Genomic DNA, 17742 nt, shown 5'->3' with positions numbered 1-17742 from the left:
CAGGCTTTTGCAAGCACCCTCCTATGTCTAAGGCAAGGGAAACCTCGCCTCTTTTTCTACCATTTACCTTCATTTCCTTGGCTCAGGGGAAATCCACGGGATAGGGACAAGACACTGGCCTGCACTGCAAATGCAGTTTGGTTCTGTGTCGCCAGGGAGATCGGGGGGGTGGGGGCTTTGCTGGAGAGGTGGTTCCTTTTCTTGGCACTGACAGCCCTCTGTGCTAGATCGGAGGCTGAGCACGGTGCTGTGGTCCCCACTGGCATTTCATGGATAGCACTGTTCCCGGTGCCCGTGTGTGCAGGGATGAGGAGGGCAGAGCTAGGGAGGCGGTGGGAGGGTGGCCAGGGAGACTCAAGGACATGTTTGTGGGGTAGATTATTCTACTTCATGCTACATTTGCAAGGCGTTTAACTTGAGAAGCCTGGAAAATTCGGGAGAAAACACATTTTTAACAGTGTTTTAGGTGGAACAGACCACAGGGAGAAACCAGTTCGGCTTCTTCCTTTTGTTGTGGAAGCACTGAGGTGGGGGGTGAGTGGGTGCAGGGTGGGGCACACATAGACGGAGTCAGTGCAGTGCCGGGATCAGAACCCAGGGCCCTCGACCTCGCTCCTTTCTTTCTGGGTGAGCAGAAATGCTGCCTGTTCCCCCATTTCTCTGCAGTGCATTTCTCTCTATGGAGAGACAAACATTATTCATCCTGAAGCATGGTTTCAAAAGCTATTTTGATGGCAGCTTTTAAAGCCACGTAATAACTTGTAAATAATACTGTAGTTAATGAAAGGAATTGATGTTTTCTGTAAAAGCTGTTTATATTTTCAGGGACAGACAGAATTCTTCCATCTGCTGGTTCACTCCCCGAATGCCCACAGCAGCCAGAACTAGGCCAGGCCAAAGCCGGGAGCCAGGAATTTAATGTCGCCCACGTGGTTGGCAGGGGTTCAAGTACTTGTGCCGTCACCTGCTGCCTCCCAGGGTGCAGATTAGCAGGAAGCTGGATCGGAACCGGACCACTCTGATATGGGGATGCGGGTGCCCCAAGCAACAACTTAATTGCTGTGCCATACACTTGCCCCCTAAAACCCATTGATTAATTAGTATGCTGTAGACTGAGCTAATTTCAGTGAACAGCAGTGTTGTGGCAAAGGGAGAATGATCCGCGGTAACCAAGTGTAGTCTTTCCTTGTGTGATTACAGCTCAAAACTCCTCTGTGTCTGTCTGTCTGTCCCTACACCCCGGCTTGTCTCTGTGTCCTCCATCACATGGCTCATGTCTGTCTCCACTGTCCCCAGCCCTATGTACTGGCACCTCCTGTCCTGCCTGTCATTCTGGTTGCCAGTCACCTTGCCCTCATCTCCGTTGCCCTGTTGTCTGTCTCTTGGCCCCTGTCCCCAGCTCTGTCCCCCTGACTTGGTCCCCTGCCCGCATCCCAGACCCTGCCTGGTCCTGTCCTTGTGCCTCAGGCTGTCTCGTCTCTCCCTGAGGTCTTGCTGCATTTCCTTTCTCCCTGAGACCAGCTTCCTCTGTGGCTTGCACATGATCCACGGGACCACTCTAGCCTCCCTCTGCTCCAGTCTCACCCACATACCATTCTGTCCCAGGGAGCCAGCTGACCTGCCTGCTACAGCCTTGCTCAGCACAGTGTGTGCTGCTGCCGCAGAGGGGCTGGCTGCCCATGGCCAGATGGATGGTCCTGCTCTAGATGTGGGGCTGGGGACACGGGCGCCTGGTGCAGAAAGCTTGGGCATATGCATTGTGTCCACCCTGTGAGATGTGCAGAGCTGTCAGAGCCACTTGCCCAGGAACCCACTGTTGGACGTGGCAGATTTCAGAGCCAACCTCTGCGAGGTGCTGTACCTGCTACCGGGCTTGTCTGGAGTTCATCAGTGGTATCCTGATCACAGTAACCCCCCTTATCCTCCAGTGATATGACCCCAGGCCCCCAGCCGATGCTTGAAGCCGCAGCTGGAACAGAACCCTGGAAGTGCTAGGCTGCTTTTTCCTGGAGGCCCCGCAGTGGGGCCACGTGGCAGCAGAGTTAGTTTGTCCTTCTGTTCACGCCCCCTGCCTCCTTGGCCTCACCCCTCTTGTGCTTCTGCTTCATGGTTAGGTGAGATAAGGGAGACTTGAACACAAGCAGTGCCATCCTGGGACAGCTGTTCCGGCACGTGATGAACGGAGGGGAGTGTATATAGCATGGATATGCTGGACAAGAGGGTGAGTCATGTCCCGGGCAGGAGCGGGACATGCGAGGGCTCATCACTCCAGCCTCGACAGCACATAGATTCATGAGTTGTTTCTATCTGGAATTTGCCATATCACGTTTTTAGGATGCAGTCGGAGGGCAGACAGCCGTAAGTCAGAATGCTCCCGTGCTTACAGCCCCAACTGTGTTCTGTGCATATGTTGAAAGTGACTAAAAATGTAAAGCTGTGGCATAAAACACATTTTGATTAAGCACTGGCGTGTGACTTGTATGTTCACAACCACTGGCAATAGTCGAGATCTTGCAGGGTTGATGTTTGGCTGACCCAGTTAGGGTGCTCACATCCCACAGTAGAGGCCCGGGTTCAGTTCCTGGCTGCCGCTCCTGACTCCAGCTTCCTGCTGATGCCAGCCCTGGGAGCCGACGGTGATGGCGCTCACATGATTGGGCTCTTGCCTCCCATGTGGAGGCGTGGATTGAGTTCCCGGCTCTGTATCCAGCCCTGGCCCTATTGTTGTTCTCTCTCTCATTCTCAAATAATTCCATTTATCAAAAAGAAGAATGGCTGTGTATGGACATGAGAATTATGAGGGAAGAAGATGAGCCTTTTGTACTGTCCTCCTTGCCTAACAACAATTGTAAGAGCAGTAGTCCCCCCACCCACAGTTGCACCACCCCCAGTTTCAGTATCCTGCAGTCAAGCACAGTCTGAAAATACTAAATGGAAAACTCCAGAAAGAAACAACTCATAGGTTTTTAATTAATGTTTTTCCCATATTGTTATATGTTCCATATTGTTATATATGTCATCATCAGTTAATGTTCATCTCTTAACTGTGCTTAACTCATAAATTAAGCTGTCGCATGGAAAATGTGTTATTAGAAAAGCAAAAACAAGGTACCTCTAAAAGTTCATGAAGAGATGGAATTAGAAGAGAAGTTTATTTTGCTGAAAAAATTTGAAATCCGTGCACACAAAGGGTCTTCAAAATACTCAGAGAAAATCATGCATGATGTCAGAAGGATTTTGCACCAGCAAAACCGCGTCTTTCAATTTCGTTTTCCCCTGAACTCTTTGAAGGGTGCTGTCTAGTTGCAGGCAGCCACGGACCCAGCCTCCGTGGATAAGAGGGCCGCGGTCTCACTTGCATTCCGAACAAATCGCTGTGATGAAATCTAAGAACCAAGAAATGCAGGGTGGAAACCGGCTTAGTCGTCCGAGACCTTCTATTTCCATCCCCTCCTCCTTACTGAAATTCTTTGACCTCCTGCCACGGGGGCCTTAGCGAAGCTTCCGCTAATCCCCCGGCAGCTGCTCCCTGTCACCCCCAAGGCCTTCAGGCCCCAGGCGGGATGAATGTGTGTGTCACTGAGCGCCAGATGCCTTGCCCGTGCTGCCTCACAGGCTCTGTCCCCTTGGCTGGCTTGTGAACGGCAGAGGGGCAGGAGGACCCGGGAGCTGCTGGCTTTTACCTGCTGGACAGCCTTGCTTGGCCACCTGTGCTGAGGTTTCTTAACCAAATGTGAGAGTTGTTAAAAGCATCCGATCGTTCCATTCCCTGCTGTACATGGTCCTGCTGCCTTGGCCTGGAGTTGTACTTCACGCTTGGCCCAGAGCCCACGCGTCACAGACTGAGCAGCTGGTAGGGGCTGGCCTTGGGGACACCCTTGGCATCATCCTGCCCCTGCCTGTGAGATGCTCCCTGCAGGAGCCAGCCCCAAGTGGCAGGGCCTGGAACCACCGCAGGGTTGGGACAGAGACCTGTAGACCCCCGGCTGAGGGGACGCAAGTGGATTGCTCAGGAAAGGAGGGATTCCATTGAAAAAAAAAGTAATGTGTGGCAGGAATGCATTTCTGCAGCTTTGTGCAGGGGTAGGAAAGAGAAAGACATGGAGATGAGATGAATAAGGAAATTGGGGACAAATACGCATGGACTTTGGAGAGTTTGTGGGAAAGCAGAATGAAAAGTCATTTTGGTAGGAAAAAAGACTGAAATGCATGCAGAGTTTCTTCCTAAGGCATTTTCCACAAACGTTTTGAAGACCCCTGCATACGGTTCTCACCCTCACCTGACCATCAGGTGACATAACTGTCAGAGGAAGAAGAGAGCGCAGCAGCTGGGCTGAGGGTATGATCCTGCTCGGAAGACATCGGACACTTGCTGTGTCCTGGGCTTTTGGAGAAAGGGAAGGAGAGGCTGACTCCCAGCCACCAGGCACTTAGGGGTGTGTGGGCCAGGGGAAGTGGTTGTATGCTTCTCTGCACACACCCTTGTATTCACTGACTTATTAAGATAACCATGTGGTGACTTCTGTAATTCAGTAAAAGTGAAAGGAGTAGCAGTACTGGTTAAGACTCCAGTTGGGAAGCTCAGCTGCCCTATGAGAGCAGTTTGAGTCCTGCTCAGGCGTTGATTCCGCTCTCAGAAAAGCACAAGTCTGGGGCGTCTGTCCTGGAGGAACAGGTTAAGCCACCAGCCGCAATGCTGGCTTCCCATGTGGGCGCTGGTTCAAGTCCTGGCAGCTCCAGTTCTGATCCAGGTCCCTGCTAATGCACCTGAGAGAGCAACAGAAGATGGCCCAAGCTCCTGGGCCCCTGCCATCCATGTGGGAAACCTGGGAGAAGTTCCTGGCTCCTGATTTTGGCCTTGCCAGTGCTGGCCATTGTGGCCATTTGGGGAATGAACCAGCAGATGGAAGATCTCTGTCTTGTCTGTCTCTCTTTCTATAACTCTGTCTTTCAAATAAATAAGTCTTTGGAAAAAAAAAAAAAGGCAAAAACAAAAAAGGAAGAGAGACAAACCTCTGTGGTTCTTGCATTGTGAAAAATTGGAGGTTGCACTGAGTAATCCAGATAGAAGAGCAGTTTGACCAGAGGTTCATTATGATGTGCGACTCTGCTGGTTCCCCAGGAGTCCCTGGTAATAGGTTTGTGGCTATTGGATTACGTAGATTGTCTTCAGCCGCAAAGCACTGTGTTCCAGAAATTCTCTGTAGTCTCCCACTCTTAGGGAGGAGGCGCAGCCCTGAAGCAGCAGTGGTCTCTGTCAGTGCTGGTCAGGCCTCGGGGCTGGCCCAGAAAGCCACGTCCTTATTTCTTGGCACTCTCAGTCCACAGTAGAATGTGTAGTGAGAATGTGTGGAGAAGTAAGGGCTAGAGCCACAGCAAGGAGGAAAATCAGGAGGAGCAAGGAGAGCTCCCGCATCCGTGGGCCGGCACCGAGTTCAGGGCCATGGGTCAGCACCCAAGGCTGCAGGGAGGCTGGGGCTGGGGCCCAGGATCCCGGGCTGCAGACGGCCTGCTCGGGTGGAGCTGCCAGCAGCATCCTAAAAGGACCAGAGTGGAGTATTGTTTTTGGAAGCCAAGTATTTGTAGGTTGGCAACTGCCTGCACTTTGTATTTCAAATAACTTTATTTAGACTAATCATCTCTGATACACCTGATACACATGGGCTTCCACTAAGCAGCGTGGATGTAATTGGGTGCGATTACTTGGCTCAAGAAATAGTGTTTTTTTTTTTTTTTTTCCCACAAAAGCCACAGTAAAACTTCTCATGGATGATAGGGATTGTTACAGTAGTTATTCACTTGTCTGCTCGTTTTATCCAAACGCTGTAATCTGCAGTCTAGGCGGAGAGCAGAGGGGGCTTCTTTGAGCAGCCAGGTTGCCTTGTGCTTCAGTACTGAAAGGAGCCGGTGTCCTGTCTCCATTCACCGCTAGCCCGGTCTTCTCCTCGAATTTTGGGGGTAGTGGTGGATGCCCCACTTTGTTTTATGATGCTCTTAACCTCGTAGCAGGCAGGGAGTAATTCTCTGGGGCAGAAGGGGCACAGGCGTGCGTGTCTGTAGGTGGTTAGAGGCAGGAGAGGTGTATTTACCATGACTTACCTTACCTGAATGTCAGCTCTTCGTGCCTGTCTTTCATCAGGTCACCATGTCATCAGGTGCCCTGTGAGAAGTTACAGCCACTCATTAGCTTTAACTAGCTTGACCTACAAAGTGTAACAGCCATTGGGGGCTGGGGTGGCCGGCCAATTAGTATGAGGTCATATCCAGTATTATTCACATTAGAAGTTTCTACAGGACTGAGTATGGCTTGAGCTTGATTTTTATCTAACAGTAAATACATTTTGTCTTTACCCGGATCACAGGGAAGCACGAATGAAATAACTGTAAATAAAAGCTGATGAAAGGCGCCCCAAGATACAAGCTTAGATGATTTCATGCCTTTCTGGGGCACTGATCTGTGGGATTCGATGATTCTTTAGCAAGAAACTCATGGGATGGGGTCAGTGGGTGAGAGCAGCGAGGGGCCGTCCGTGAAGCAGAGAGCCCTCCCCAGACTCCTCCCCGGCACATGCCCTGGTCTTGCCCTTCCCAGCTCCAGAACCATCAGCAGTGCCGTTCTCTTGTTTCTCTTTGTTATAGCAGCCTGCGTGGACTGAGACACTGGTTAGGTTGTAACAGAAATTGGTATTTCTTAGTGATAGTTTAGTTTTTGGGCTAATGTTCAGGGCTTTTTTGTGTGTGTGCTTGTTTGTGTTTGGTTTTCATTGAGATATGGTGGTCATACAGTAAAATGTATAAATTTTCAAAAATTGTAAAAGCATACAATGGGTATTTTTTTAAACTCATGTACACCCATAAAATCATCATCACCATCAAGAACAAATGTAGCCTTCACCCTCAGCGATGTCCTCTTGCTCCCTCCGGCCCCTTCCTGGCCCCCCTGTAGACCCTGGCGAGAGCCTGGGCTCTGTTCTGCTGGGAGTTCAGGCTTCTGAGCACAGGGTCATGTGTCTGACCCACTGCATTGGAGGGGCGGGTCGAGCAGGTGGGAGGCCGCTGTGCAGTGCGGCATCCGTGCGCAGCCCCGGGAGGCCAGTGCACACCTTGTAAGGAGCTGAGTACGGTGTGGCAAGATGGTGTGAAACATGACGGGGCGGGGCAGGGGGCAGCCTGGGAAAAGAGGAACTGGGGGAGGGGACCGAGAGTCTGCTTCCAACCCTCACAGTATCCACAGGCAGCCGTGTCCTGGTCTGTGGTGCAGAGGAACAAGTCAGGACTGCAGGGCGGCTGGGGCCATTTAGGGGTGTGTAGGTAGGGAGCCCGTGACAGTCTCCGTGTAGGCTGAGCCATAGCTGAGAAATCGCTTCTCCAGGTACCACCTGGGTGCCCACTCCTCTTAGCAAGCGAGGCCCTCTTGGCTGCCTCTCCGGTGCCTTCGTGGGGACATTTCTCTTGTTCTTAACATTCAGGTTTAAATTGTACTTACTTGAAATGCAAAGAGACACACAGAGAGAGTTTCTGTCTCCTGGTTCACTCCCCCAGGTAGACACAACAGATGTTTCTGACCCAGGCCAAAGCCAGGAACCTAGAGCTCAGGCTGGGTCTCCCAGGTGGGTGCCAGGGACCCCAGCACTTGAGCCATCATGGGCTGCCTCCCAGGGTGGGTATGAGTGGGAGACTGGAATCGGAAGCAGAGCCAGGACTCAAGTTCAGGCACTGGGATAAGGGATTCATACATGCCAGGAAGGGACCAAACGCCCAGCCCAAGGACTTTCTCTTCCTGCTGCTCTGCGTTTAGAAGTCAGTTTGCACATCCGCTGTGTCTGCTCGCAGGTGAAGGTGTTACTGAAGCATAAAACAACTAACCTTGTTCACCCTGAGCGCTGGGCGAGGCTCAGGAGCACCGGGTTCTGGGCGTTGGCTCAATGTCATGCTTCTCGGGCCATCCTAGATGCTGTCTTTAAAACGACCTCAAGAACCACATTAGAGGCCGGTGCCGCGGCTCACTTGGCTAATCCTCCGCCTGTGGTGCCGGCACCCCGGGTTCTAGTCCCGGTCGGGGCACCGGATTCTGTCCTGGTTGCTCCTCTTCCAGGCCAGCTCTCTGCTGTGGCCCGGGAGGGCAGTGGAGGATGGCCCAGGTCCTTGGACTCTGCACCCACATGGGAGACCAGGAGGAAGCACCTGGCTCCTGGCTTCGGATGGTACAGCGTACCAGCGTGGCAGCCATTTGGGGGGTGAACCAACGGAAGGAAGACCTTTCTCTCAGTCTCTCTCAGTCTCTCTCTCTCTCCGCGTGACCCTGGGGATGGGTCAGGAAGGAGGAGCTCCCGTTGGGCGAGCCCGGCCGGGGTGCTTTGCCCTTCTTGCTTGTGCATGAGTGTGGGAGCTGGGAGGCTCCAGGGGTCTGACTGAAGCCCACGGTTGTCTTTCTGTTGCCCGCTGCCCCCCTGAGGAACCCTCCAGCCTTGCTGGCGCCCCCGGCCCTGACTTTCCCTGCTCCTCCTTCATCCCCTTCTCAGAGAGGCATGAACTTGCACACAGCCTTCACAGCTTCTGTAAAGAGGCAAGAGCAGGTATTTAACTCCTGGCCTTAGTACTTCAAAACCAGGGGGATTTGGGGGTTGGTGCTGTGGGACAGCCGGTTAAGCCACTGCCTGCGACACCAGAATCTCATGTGAGTGCAGGTTTGAGTCCCGGCTGCTCCACTTCCCACCTGGCGCCCTGCTGATGCACTTGGGGGAGCTGCAGAAGTTGGCCCAAGCATTTGGACCCCTGCCACCCATATGGGAGAGCCACTGGGCCGGGTCTTAGATGTTGCAGCCATTTGGGGAGTGAACCAGAGGATGGAAGGTCTCTTTCTCTGTCTCTCTCTGTAACTCTTTCAAATAAATAAATCTTTTAAAAAATGCTAGGGGGATCCAGCCACTGTTTGAAACTGCAGGCCCTAAACATTCCTGTTCTTTTGCTCGGAGAAGGGACCTAACACTGGAGGGGAACGTGTCGGTCTCAGCTCTTTCCTGCCGTCTGCGCCTGCTTCTCTGAGCCTGGGACTGCTTGCCAGGAAGAAGTAGGTGACAGGCTATGAAAATAAGGAGCAGCCTTCGGAAAGTAGGTGGGCCCAGCCGTGTGGGCTTTTTGTAACCCTGCAGTGCATTTGGAGAGCAGGCTGGGGTGGGCTGGGGCTGGGGTCTGGGCCCCACCCCCACCCCTACTTTGATCTTCGAAGCTTGTCTAATCCCCCGCCAAGTCTGCTGGGACTTTATCCAGGGCAGGAAAAGGGGAAATAGTTTTCCTTTCTTGGGTGGATTTGTGTTTATATAAACCCTTTGCCGTGAAAACCGGGCCAAGTTGCAGATGCACGCGTCTGCGGGCAGGCTCTGGGGTGGGTGAGTGGCCAGAAGGGGCCTGGGTGCTCTGTCCCTGTGCCCCCATCAGATTTAACCTGGGTCAGATGCTATCAGTCCTCTCCACGGGCAGCTAGGGGAGGATGGTGTGAGCCCAGTGCACAGTGTCCTAAAGACATACCCAGACGTATGGCCATGATGGGGCAGCTTGCATGCAGCTGAGCCCACGGCCAATCACATCACAACTACAGCGTGTGGGTGCATACGCGTGTGTGCACCAGGGCAATTCAGAAAGTTCATGGAAAGTGAAATTAAAAGATAAGTTTATTTGTTGCAAAAAGGATTTTGAAATCTAAAAGCAGGTGTCATGGCGTTGCAGGTTAATCTGCCACTTGGGCTACCCGGATCCCATCTCAGAGTGCCTAGGGCAGAGTCCCAGCTCCACTTCCCATCCAGCTTCCTGATAATGCAGCAGATAAAGGCTTGGGCCCTTGGGTCCCTGCCACCCATAGGGGAGACCTGGGTGGAGTTCCTGGCTCCTGGCTTTGGTCTGGCAAAACCCCTGGCTGTTGCAGCATTTGACGAGTGAACCAATAGATGGAAAATCAATCTCTCTCTCTCTCTCTCTCTCTCTCTCTCTCTCTTTCTCTCTTTGCCTTTGAAAGAAATAAAAATAAGCAATATAATGAAATCTGTGCATATGGTAAATCTTCATGAAAATGTATATTATAAAAAACTGCCTGGTTTTAGAAATTTTTTTGCACCAATGGGCACAGCAGTTGAGACCCCACTTAAGACTCCTGCATGCTATATCAGGGTGCCTGGGTTCGAATCCTACTCTGCTCCTGATTCTAGTTTTTTTTTTTTTTTTTTTTTTTTAATGTGCATCCTGGCAGGCAGCAGTAACTTCCTGCCACCAATGTGGGAGACCTGGATGGGGTGCCCAGCTCCTGGCTTTGCCTGAGCCCAGCCCTGGCTGTTGTAGGCCTTTCAGGAGAGAACCAGCAGACACAGGGATGTGATATCTCTTCCTCTCCCTCTCTCCCATCCTCTGACTTTCTATCTCCCTTTCCCTCTCTCTCTGCCTTTCAAATACCTAAAATAAAAATTTTTTAAAAATCATATTATGAAAAACCTGTGCATGAATTTGTCTAAACTGTTTAGACCTGCCCTTTCCATTTCCTGTAGAAATGTGCGTGCCAGTGCTGCAGGCTCTTTCTTGTCATAAAGCCACCTCATTTAAGGTTGAAGCAGTGGATGGGAAGTGGAGCTGGGACTCAGCACCCTGATACGGGATCTGGGTGTTCCAAGTGGCCCATGAACCTGCGACCCCTGCCCCGTGATTCTCATTTTCTAGCATGAGGGCTGACTCATTGTTAGACATTCCGAATAGAGAAACCTCAGCTGGAACTTGAAGGAAGAACTTCTCAGTCTTGGGTACTGCAGTTTGCATAGGAGTTGGGCTAACGAGACGGCCGGAGGTGCTGAGAACCGCGAGCTTAAAGAACATGGATACAAGGCAGCGTTTCCTTCTGCTGAGCTGGAAGCAAAGCCCTTCCTAGCGTCCTGCAGCCTTGCCGGGGTAATCTCTCCTGTACAGTTACAGATGCCAGGGCCCCCACATAGCCTGCTGTCCTGGAATGTTGGCTCTGGCCTGCAGGAATATTTATTCTGTGTCTGTTAGAGTCTCACACTTGTCAGTGGAGTCCTCTCCTTGGAGTTGCAGCCCAGTGCTGGATGGCCCAGTTGGGAATCTCCTTGGGGACCCTAGAACTCTGAGGCCCTGAGGGTTTCACAGCAGGTGCACACCTTGGACAAAGAGCAGCCTGGAAGTGGAAGCCGGGGGGGGGGGGGGGGGGCTCTCCCTCTCCTGCAGGTGCAGAAACAGGGGAATTACAAATATCCCGGCGTGAGGAGGGTTGGGGCAGAGTGTCCTGGAGGGTTGGATTTGTGTGTGTGAATAGAAACAAGGGGAGAAGAGACATTGATGAAAGAGACGTGTAGGTGTGCAATGTGGGCAGAAGGAGATGCGAAAAAGTTTTGCGAGCGGTCTTTTCCCCTTTGCCAGATACTTTGGAAAGGGCACTTTAATATAAGGCCTCTGCTTTTGGGGGGAATATTTACTCCAGACGTTCACACTGTAACAGTATTTACTCAGAGCATTCCCTTTGTAAATGGGGACAAGAACACCAAACAGCAAAGCCCCCTGATATGTGGGGGTGCCTGTCGTTGCTGTCGTTTTTTAAGAAGTCCCAGTATTCAGAATCAAAACGGGACTTGGCTAGAGATGGCAGGCCCTTTACATTGTTAAATTTATTTCTGAATTTTGCAGGGGTATTCCAGAAAGCGTGTGTTCCTGCCCCGGCTGCCTTAGCAATGACCGGGCAGGAAGGCTGCTGCTGAGTCTATGGGTAACTCCAGCCAACTTCCTGGCAGGTGCAGCAGCAACTCCCATGAGCCCCTTCCCAGGGGGTTTTGAGGTGTTCCAGCACCCTTTCCCATGAATGCAGCAAGATTCCCAGGTACTGGTGCTGTTCCCGGTCCAACAGATGCTCCCCAACCAGACAACTTCTCCAGGAATTTTGTGGGCACCGAGGGCAGTTCCTTGGCCACCAGCTGCAGCCAGGTGACTGTGGACTGCTCTGGCTGGAGGCAGCCAGCAGCCTCCTCCAACATCATAGTATCCATGCCCTATCCAGAGGTCTGAATCTCAGCTGGGGTGGGCTCCCTTGGCTGTTATCCAGAGTCTTAGGGCATTCTTTAAAGTCTTTTCCTATTCCCTGTAACCGGTTAATAATTATTTGTATTGACATTAGTCTGTCAATGAGACCTTGACTGATTTATGCATTCATTTGTTTGTTTGTTCATTGTCTTCCGTTCAGTCTCTCCTTGCCATGGTCTAAGTGTTCCCCCAACCACCATAGGGATGAATTGTTCATTTTTAATTGTTTTAATTTCTAGACCATCTTTGCTATTTTTGAAGGATGCTTATAACTTTGGTCTTTTCTAGATCAGGAAGTAGCTTTTGTGTACACTGAAAACATACGTGAGACTTTTAATACTGTGGTTTGGGTTGTTGATAAGATGCACTTGTAGTGTTTTGCCTCATGTGCTCGATATTTGAGGATTCCGATGACTAGCTCGTTTCACTTTCTGTTGATTAAAAAAAGAAATCATTGTGAAACTTGGTATTGTGTTCTTCCGTGGGGGTGGAGGGTACCAGCTGATAAGAGTGTGCTGGCATTCTCCTGGCAGAAGTATTGGGCCAGAGTAATTCAGCACATTTTTCATCAGTTTAATGGGCACAGGGAGCCTGGGTAGTGGTCTCAGCTGCCGTAAGAGCCGTGTTCCGTTCAATGGGCCAGATTTCTGTGTCTTCAGAAAGTGATTGCATTGTAAACTGCAAGCAAGTAGGAAGTCTGTGACGGAGGAGAAAGCATCAACATTTGAACCTCGCTATCCCCCAGTGCAAATAACACCCTTGTTGCTTTGTTATTGATTCACATATAAACATAAAAAATAATCTCAGGGCCATTTGATCTTTTCTTTTAAAGGTTTATTTTATTTACTTGAAAGGCAGATCTACAGAGAGAGAGAGAAGAGAGAGCGAGCGAGCAAGAGTGCTTCCATCAGAGGGAGAGAGCTTGCATCCAATGGCTCACTCCCCAAATAGGCGCAAAGGCCAGGGCTGGGCCAGGCTGAAGCCAGGAGCCTGGAGCTCCGTCAGGGTCTCCCACGTGGGTGGTGGGGTCCAGGTACCAAGGCCATCTTCTGCTGCTTTCTCCAGGTACGATAGCTGGCTTCACAGGCAGCAGCTTAACTCGCTGTGCCACAGTGCTGGCCCCTGGACCATTTAATCTTGAATGACCCATTTCCTTCTGAATTCATTTATGTTCTTTGTCGGTTTGCACTTCTAATTAGAATGTACTTTTAGATTTAAATTTCCATGTAGAAATTTCGGTCTCATAATATGAAACGAATATTCCATTTTTTGCTCATGTGTCATAGTTGTAGCCATTTCCCCATTGTTGGACACCTGGGAGAGTTACTTAGTTTTGCTGTATTATAAATAGTGTTGCTGCGAGCAATCATTGTATAATTTTCTTTTGTCAGAAAGAAAGACCTACTTCCTTTAAGCAAATTCCTGAGGGTGGAAATATACCAGGTCACATGTGTACTTCTTCATCTATTGTTACCATGTTCTCTGTTAAGTTTTTTTTTTTTTTATGTTGCTCCCACCAACTTTGGTATTTATCTTTTAAATTTACTTTTGCTAGTGATGATAGATGTGTAACAACATCTAATTTTTTTTTTCATTTGAGGCGGTGCTTTGTGAGCTAACTCTGGTCTGTTGCTACTGCACAGACTCAGGGCACTGGCTGTATACTATGCGACTTCTTTATGTGGAAGACTGAGCTTCCGCAAAGCCTTCTCCTCACCATAATAATAGTATAAGAACTTCCCAGGTGCCAGATACGATGTTTAGCATTTTTCCATATGTTCTCTAAATTAATCATGATGGTGTTCTTATCTCAGGACACTGTGATCTGGTGGTTGTGAGCTCACTCAGTTCCTGGGTTCGAATTCTAGCACTGCTACCCCGGTCTGTGCCCCCTGGCAAATGACCAGTCCCCTCGGAGCCTCAGCTGCCTCTTCTGTATTACAAGGGTAATAGTCGTCCCGAGACTGAGTGAGCTCATACACGCAGCAGCAAGCACACAGTGAATGCTCATGAAGTGTCCGTTTTGCCATGGCGAGCATCTTTTTGTCCCTCCTGGGTTAATTCTGGCTTGTTTTTCTATCTGCTGCATCTCACAGCTTGATGGTAAGGTACACAGTGCATACTGTTGTCCAGTCTAGTAATGAGCTGGACGAATAATAATAACTACTAGTAATAACTACTACTAATAACACTGCTGGGACTTTGAGCAAAGTGCTCCCCACTCTTTGAGGCCTTTGCCAAACCTGTGAATCAGTATTGATTGCCCCTTCTGGTGACTCCCCCAGCCTCTCCTGTGCTTTGCCCTGGGGTCCGAACTTGCAACATTGTGGCACTCATCTCTGCCGCCACTGAGCCCCTCCACGGTGGAAGCCACATTCACGCAGCCAGCGGGCTCCTGCAGTCCTCTCCCACGGGAGGGGCTCAGTGTCTAGCTGCTCAGCCAGAGGACACCGTGTTTTGGAGATCAAGTTTGTCAAGTTGTATTTGAGGACAGTTAGCTTCTGCCATTTTCCCAGATACATACACAGTATGAACCACTCCATATTTGTGTTAAGATACATTGGAGAGGGAAAAGGCTGTTTCCCTTTTGTCCTTGCCCTAGGAACTGTGCGCATTTCTGACATCCTAAGGATAGTGGTACCAGGCGGTGGGTTTTTGGAGCGTACAGATGTCCTGGAGATTCTGAACGGTTCTGCCTGTGGCTCAGTGTTCATCTGCATCAAGTGACTTTTTCAACTGTGTGAAGCTTCTCCATGCCTCCTGCTTTTGTGCTCTGTTTCCACAACTGGGGGCACTGCCAGGGTTAGGACCCGGCAACCAGGTACTGGTTGTGCGTGACGCTGGGCGTCTAGGGGAGAGTACCGCTACTGCTTTCATACAGTCGTGGCCCCAAGGCTTAGTAGTCTGCTGTAAACCACTTCATTCTCTAGCAAACTGATCTTCTGCCCACCGGAAGCTGCAGCATCCTCAGCAAGGACTTCAGCTATGCCAGGCCGTGCCAGGGGACAGGGCTTGGCACCGTGATGGTGATCCTAACTCAGGTAGTTAGAAGCAGGTGGAGCTGAGACCGCATGAAGTTCCAAGCAGCAGAGAGTTTTCAGAGGAAACCAGAGAAGCCCAGTCTACGGTGCAGCCTTGGAAAGGCTCTCGGGACAGAATGTGGAAGTTGACAATATTAGGGGAGGGGTTGGGGCAGGACATTTCAGGACCAAGGTTCTGAACCGCCTGGGGGTGCTCAGAGCGTCCCTGGTTGCCGCTGGAGCTCCGTGGTCCTCAGTGGGTTGATCGGCTTACAGAGACCAGCTCTCTGTGGGACTCCGAGCCAGTCTGTTTCACTTAGAGGCTCCTGTCTTCTGAACTGATGTTTTTGCCTGGGTGACTTCCAGGTTTCAGTCAAGCGGCCGCGTGCTCCTGCTCGGCTCCATTTTTATCAGTTTGATCGTGTTTCCATTTTTAACATGAACTTTCGTATTTAGGAATCTTTCCCTAGCTGGGGTCAGAACCGTTGTCTGTATCCAGGAGACGAGCTAAGAATGCCAAGTTAACTTTTGCCGTGGCTTGGCGGTTGCTGTGGTTCAGTTATAGAACACAAGATTCAGTTCATGTGGGGCAAAGTCATTGAAAATGCTTCAGTCAGGTGGCTAAAGTCCTTCATAAAATATTATAAACGTATCGGTACTGAGTTCGTTATTTTAGAAGACGGTTTTTAGATGGTCCCTCCAGGAAAGATGGATTCTGGCTGAGAGAAGTGGTTCCCGCTTTGGGGTGGAGCACCTGCTTTCTACCCAAGGGCTGCTCGGATATTTATAACATCAGGTGCAGGCCACACAAAATTCTCAGCTTGACAGTTGAGCCACCTGTAGATGTGTTGAATTTCGAGCCTCACCTGCAGTTGCCTGCAGCAGGGCCGGACCCAGTGATTAATTTCACTGGCCTTATATGGCCACTGTTAGAGGCTGGTGGTGCAGCGAGAGAGTCTCAGAGACGGGTTCCCAGGTTCACATCACAAGATTGCTCCTAACTCTGGCTCCATCACAGAGTCTCCCTGTAAGATGAGGCCAGCCCCTTCTGGGGCACTATGAAGATGAGAAGAGACGTGCCAGGGTCAGGCAGAAGCATTGATATCACGCGTCGGCAGGTGCTTTCGCGAATCTAGAAGAGACGTGGAGGTTTGAGTTTCAGGAGCGTCTGTCCCCGTCGGTACACGACTTTACGTCCTTGGTGTGGCTTGTTTCCTTACAGAGTTTAAGTGGGGCCAGTTTGTCATCCATCAGAAGCTGTTTACTAAATACCCTCAGTGCGGGTGCAGTGCTGGCCACGAGAGCAGAGGGGCAGCAGAGTGCCGGGCACAGGTGTGTGGACAGCAGGAGGGAACGCAGTGTTGGAGGTCACCATGGCCCGCAGGGCTGGAAGGAAATCACTGGGTCCAGCCCTGCCAAGGAGCCGCAGGCAGGACTCCGAATTCTGTCAGTGTAGTGCAGGCCGATTTTTAAGTTAACTTTGTATGGCCTGGAGACATGATATTAGAAATATCCAAATGACCATTGGCAGAATAAAGGTTTGCCAGCCCTGATAGTGGGAGGGAAAGCATATCCAGGGCGTGTGGAGTGCCACGTTTCCCCGTTACTGTGCTGATCGTTGAGTTAATTGTTTTTCACCCGAGCCCATCAGTCCTGGGATAGGGTCGTGCTGGTGCCTTTAGCTGCCACCTCCGCCCACCCAGGCAGCCCTCTTGGCCAGGAGGCGGCGGGGCCAGCCTCATGCTGTGTACCTTGGTACCCGCTTCTGCCTGTGTGCAGGGCTTCGTGGAGAGGCTGCTGCGGCCTGCCCGGAGCCCCATCTGCCCCATCCTAATGAGCCCGTCCTTGGCAGCCCTTGCGCTGTGGGGCTCTGGGGAGCCTGGCTCAGTTTGCACCGGGGAGCTGCGGATCTCTGGAGTCAGGCTGTGGAGAAGCAGGCGGGCAGGGCAGCAGCAGCTGCTGTCTTTGGTCTTTGTCTGGGACACAGCCTTCGAGCCGGAACCACCGGGACGCATTCCTTATTCTCCTGGGTGACACGGGTGAGCGGGCCGCGGTTGGGGTGGGAGCCAGCTGATCTGCTGTCCGCGCCTGCGCGTTGGCTCTGACTGCATGGCCTGGAAATCCTTCGCTTCCTTTCTCCCTGCCCCTCCCCAAACCTTGCCAGGCATCCCTCTGTGAAGTGGGCCCGCTTTGAGGGCGAATCTTAATGGCATTTTTCTCCCTCCTTCTGCAGGGGAGTTGCTGAGTCAGCCCAGACCGGAAGGAGTGGCAGAGATCATTTGCCCCAAGAACGGCAGCGAGCGAGTGAATGTTGCCTTGGTTTACCCACCGACACCGACTGTGATCAGCCCCTGTTCCAAGTGAGTTCTGGAAGTCCAGCTGCGCCCTGCCTGGCGCTCCTGATTGCGCTGCAGAGGTTGGAGGACAAAACCACGCTAAGGTGCATCGGCACAACCCCTACCCTGGGCCCAGGGCTGGCACAGCCTTCTGTTCGGCCTCCTGGTCTGGGCTGATGCAGCAGAATGGTGACTTTCGCTTTCTCTTGTATGATCTTTTTTTTCACTTTTGCTGATAAAGTCAGTATATTTTTTAAAGCCGCTTTATTGCAATCTCATCCACGTGCCACACAGTTCACTCACTTAAAAGGTACAGT

At 51.3% G+C, this 17742-nt stretch overlaps 1 protein-coding gene across 5 annotated transcripts in view; it reads left to right on the top strand.

Annotated features, from left to right (window-relative positions):
• The window catches only part of MFHAS1 (multifunctional ROCO family signaling regulator 1), a 99536-nt gene that overhangs the window by 65422 nt on the left and 16372 nt on the right, over positions 1-17742 (top strand). For 3 of the 5 annotated variants that reach the window (XR_007914049.2, XM_051832512.2, XM_017350430.3), the window contains exon 2: positions 17323-17449. The exons of 1 other annotated variant lie outside the window; for it this stretch is intronic. Coding sequence is in view for 2 of the 4 variants with exons in the window: in XM_051832512.2 (XP_051688472.1) it covers positions 17323-17449 (127 nt within the window). In the remaining 2 variants the exon portion in view is untranslated. Of the gene's footprint in view, positions 1-17322; positions 17530-17742 lie in introns of all 5 variants that reach the window. One more of the 5 variants, XR_007914051.2, reaches the window with a different exon arrangement.

This window comes from Oryctolagus cuniculus, chromosome 2 (assembly GCF_964237555.1).
Source record: "Oryctolagus cuniculus chromosome 2, mOryCun1.1, whole genome shotgun sequence".
Classification (NCBI taxonomy): domain Eukaryota; kingdom Metazoa; phylum Chordata; class Mammalia; order Lagomorpha; family Leporidae; genus Oryctolagus; species Oryctolagus cuniculus.
This window is presented reverse-complemented; position numbering and strand designations above follow the sequence as displayed.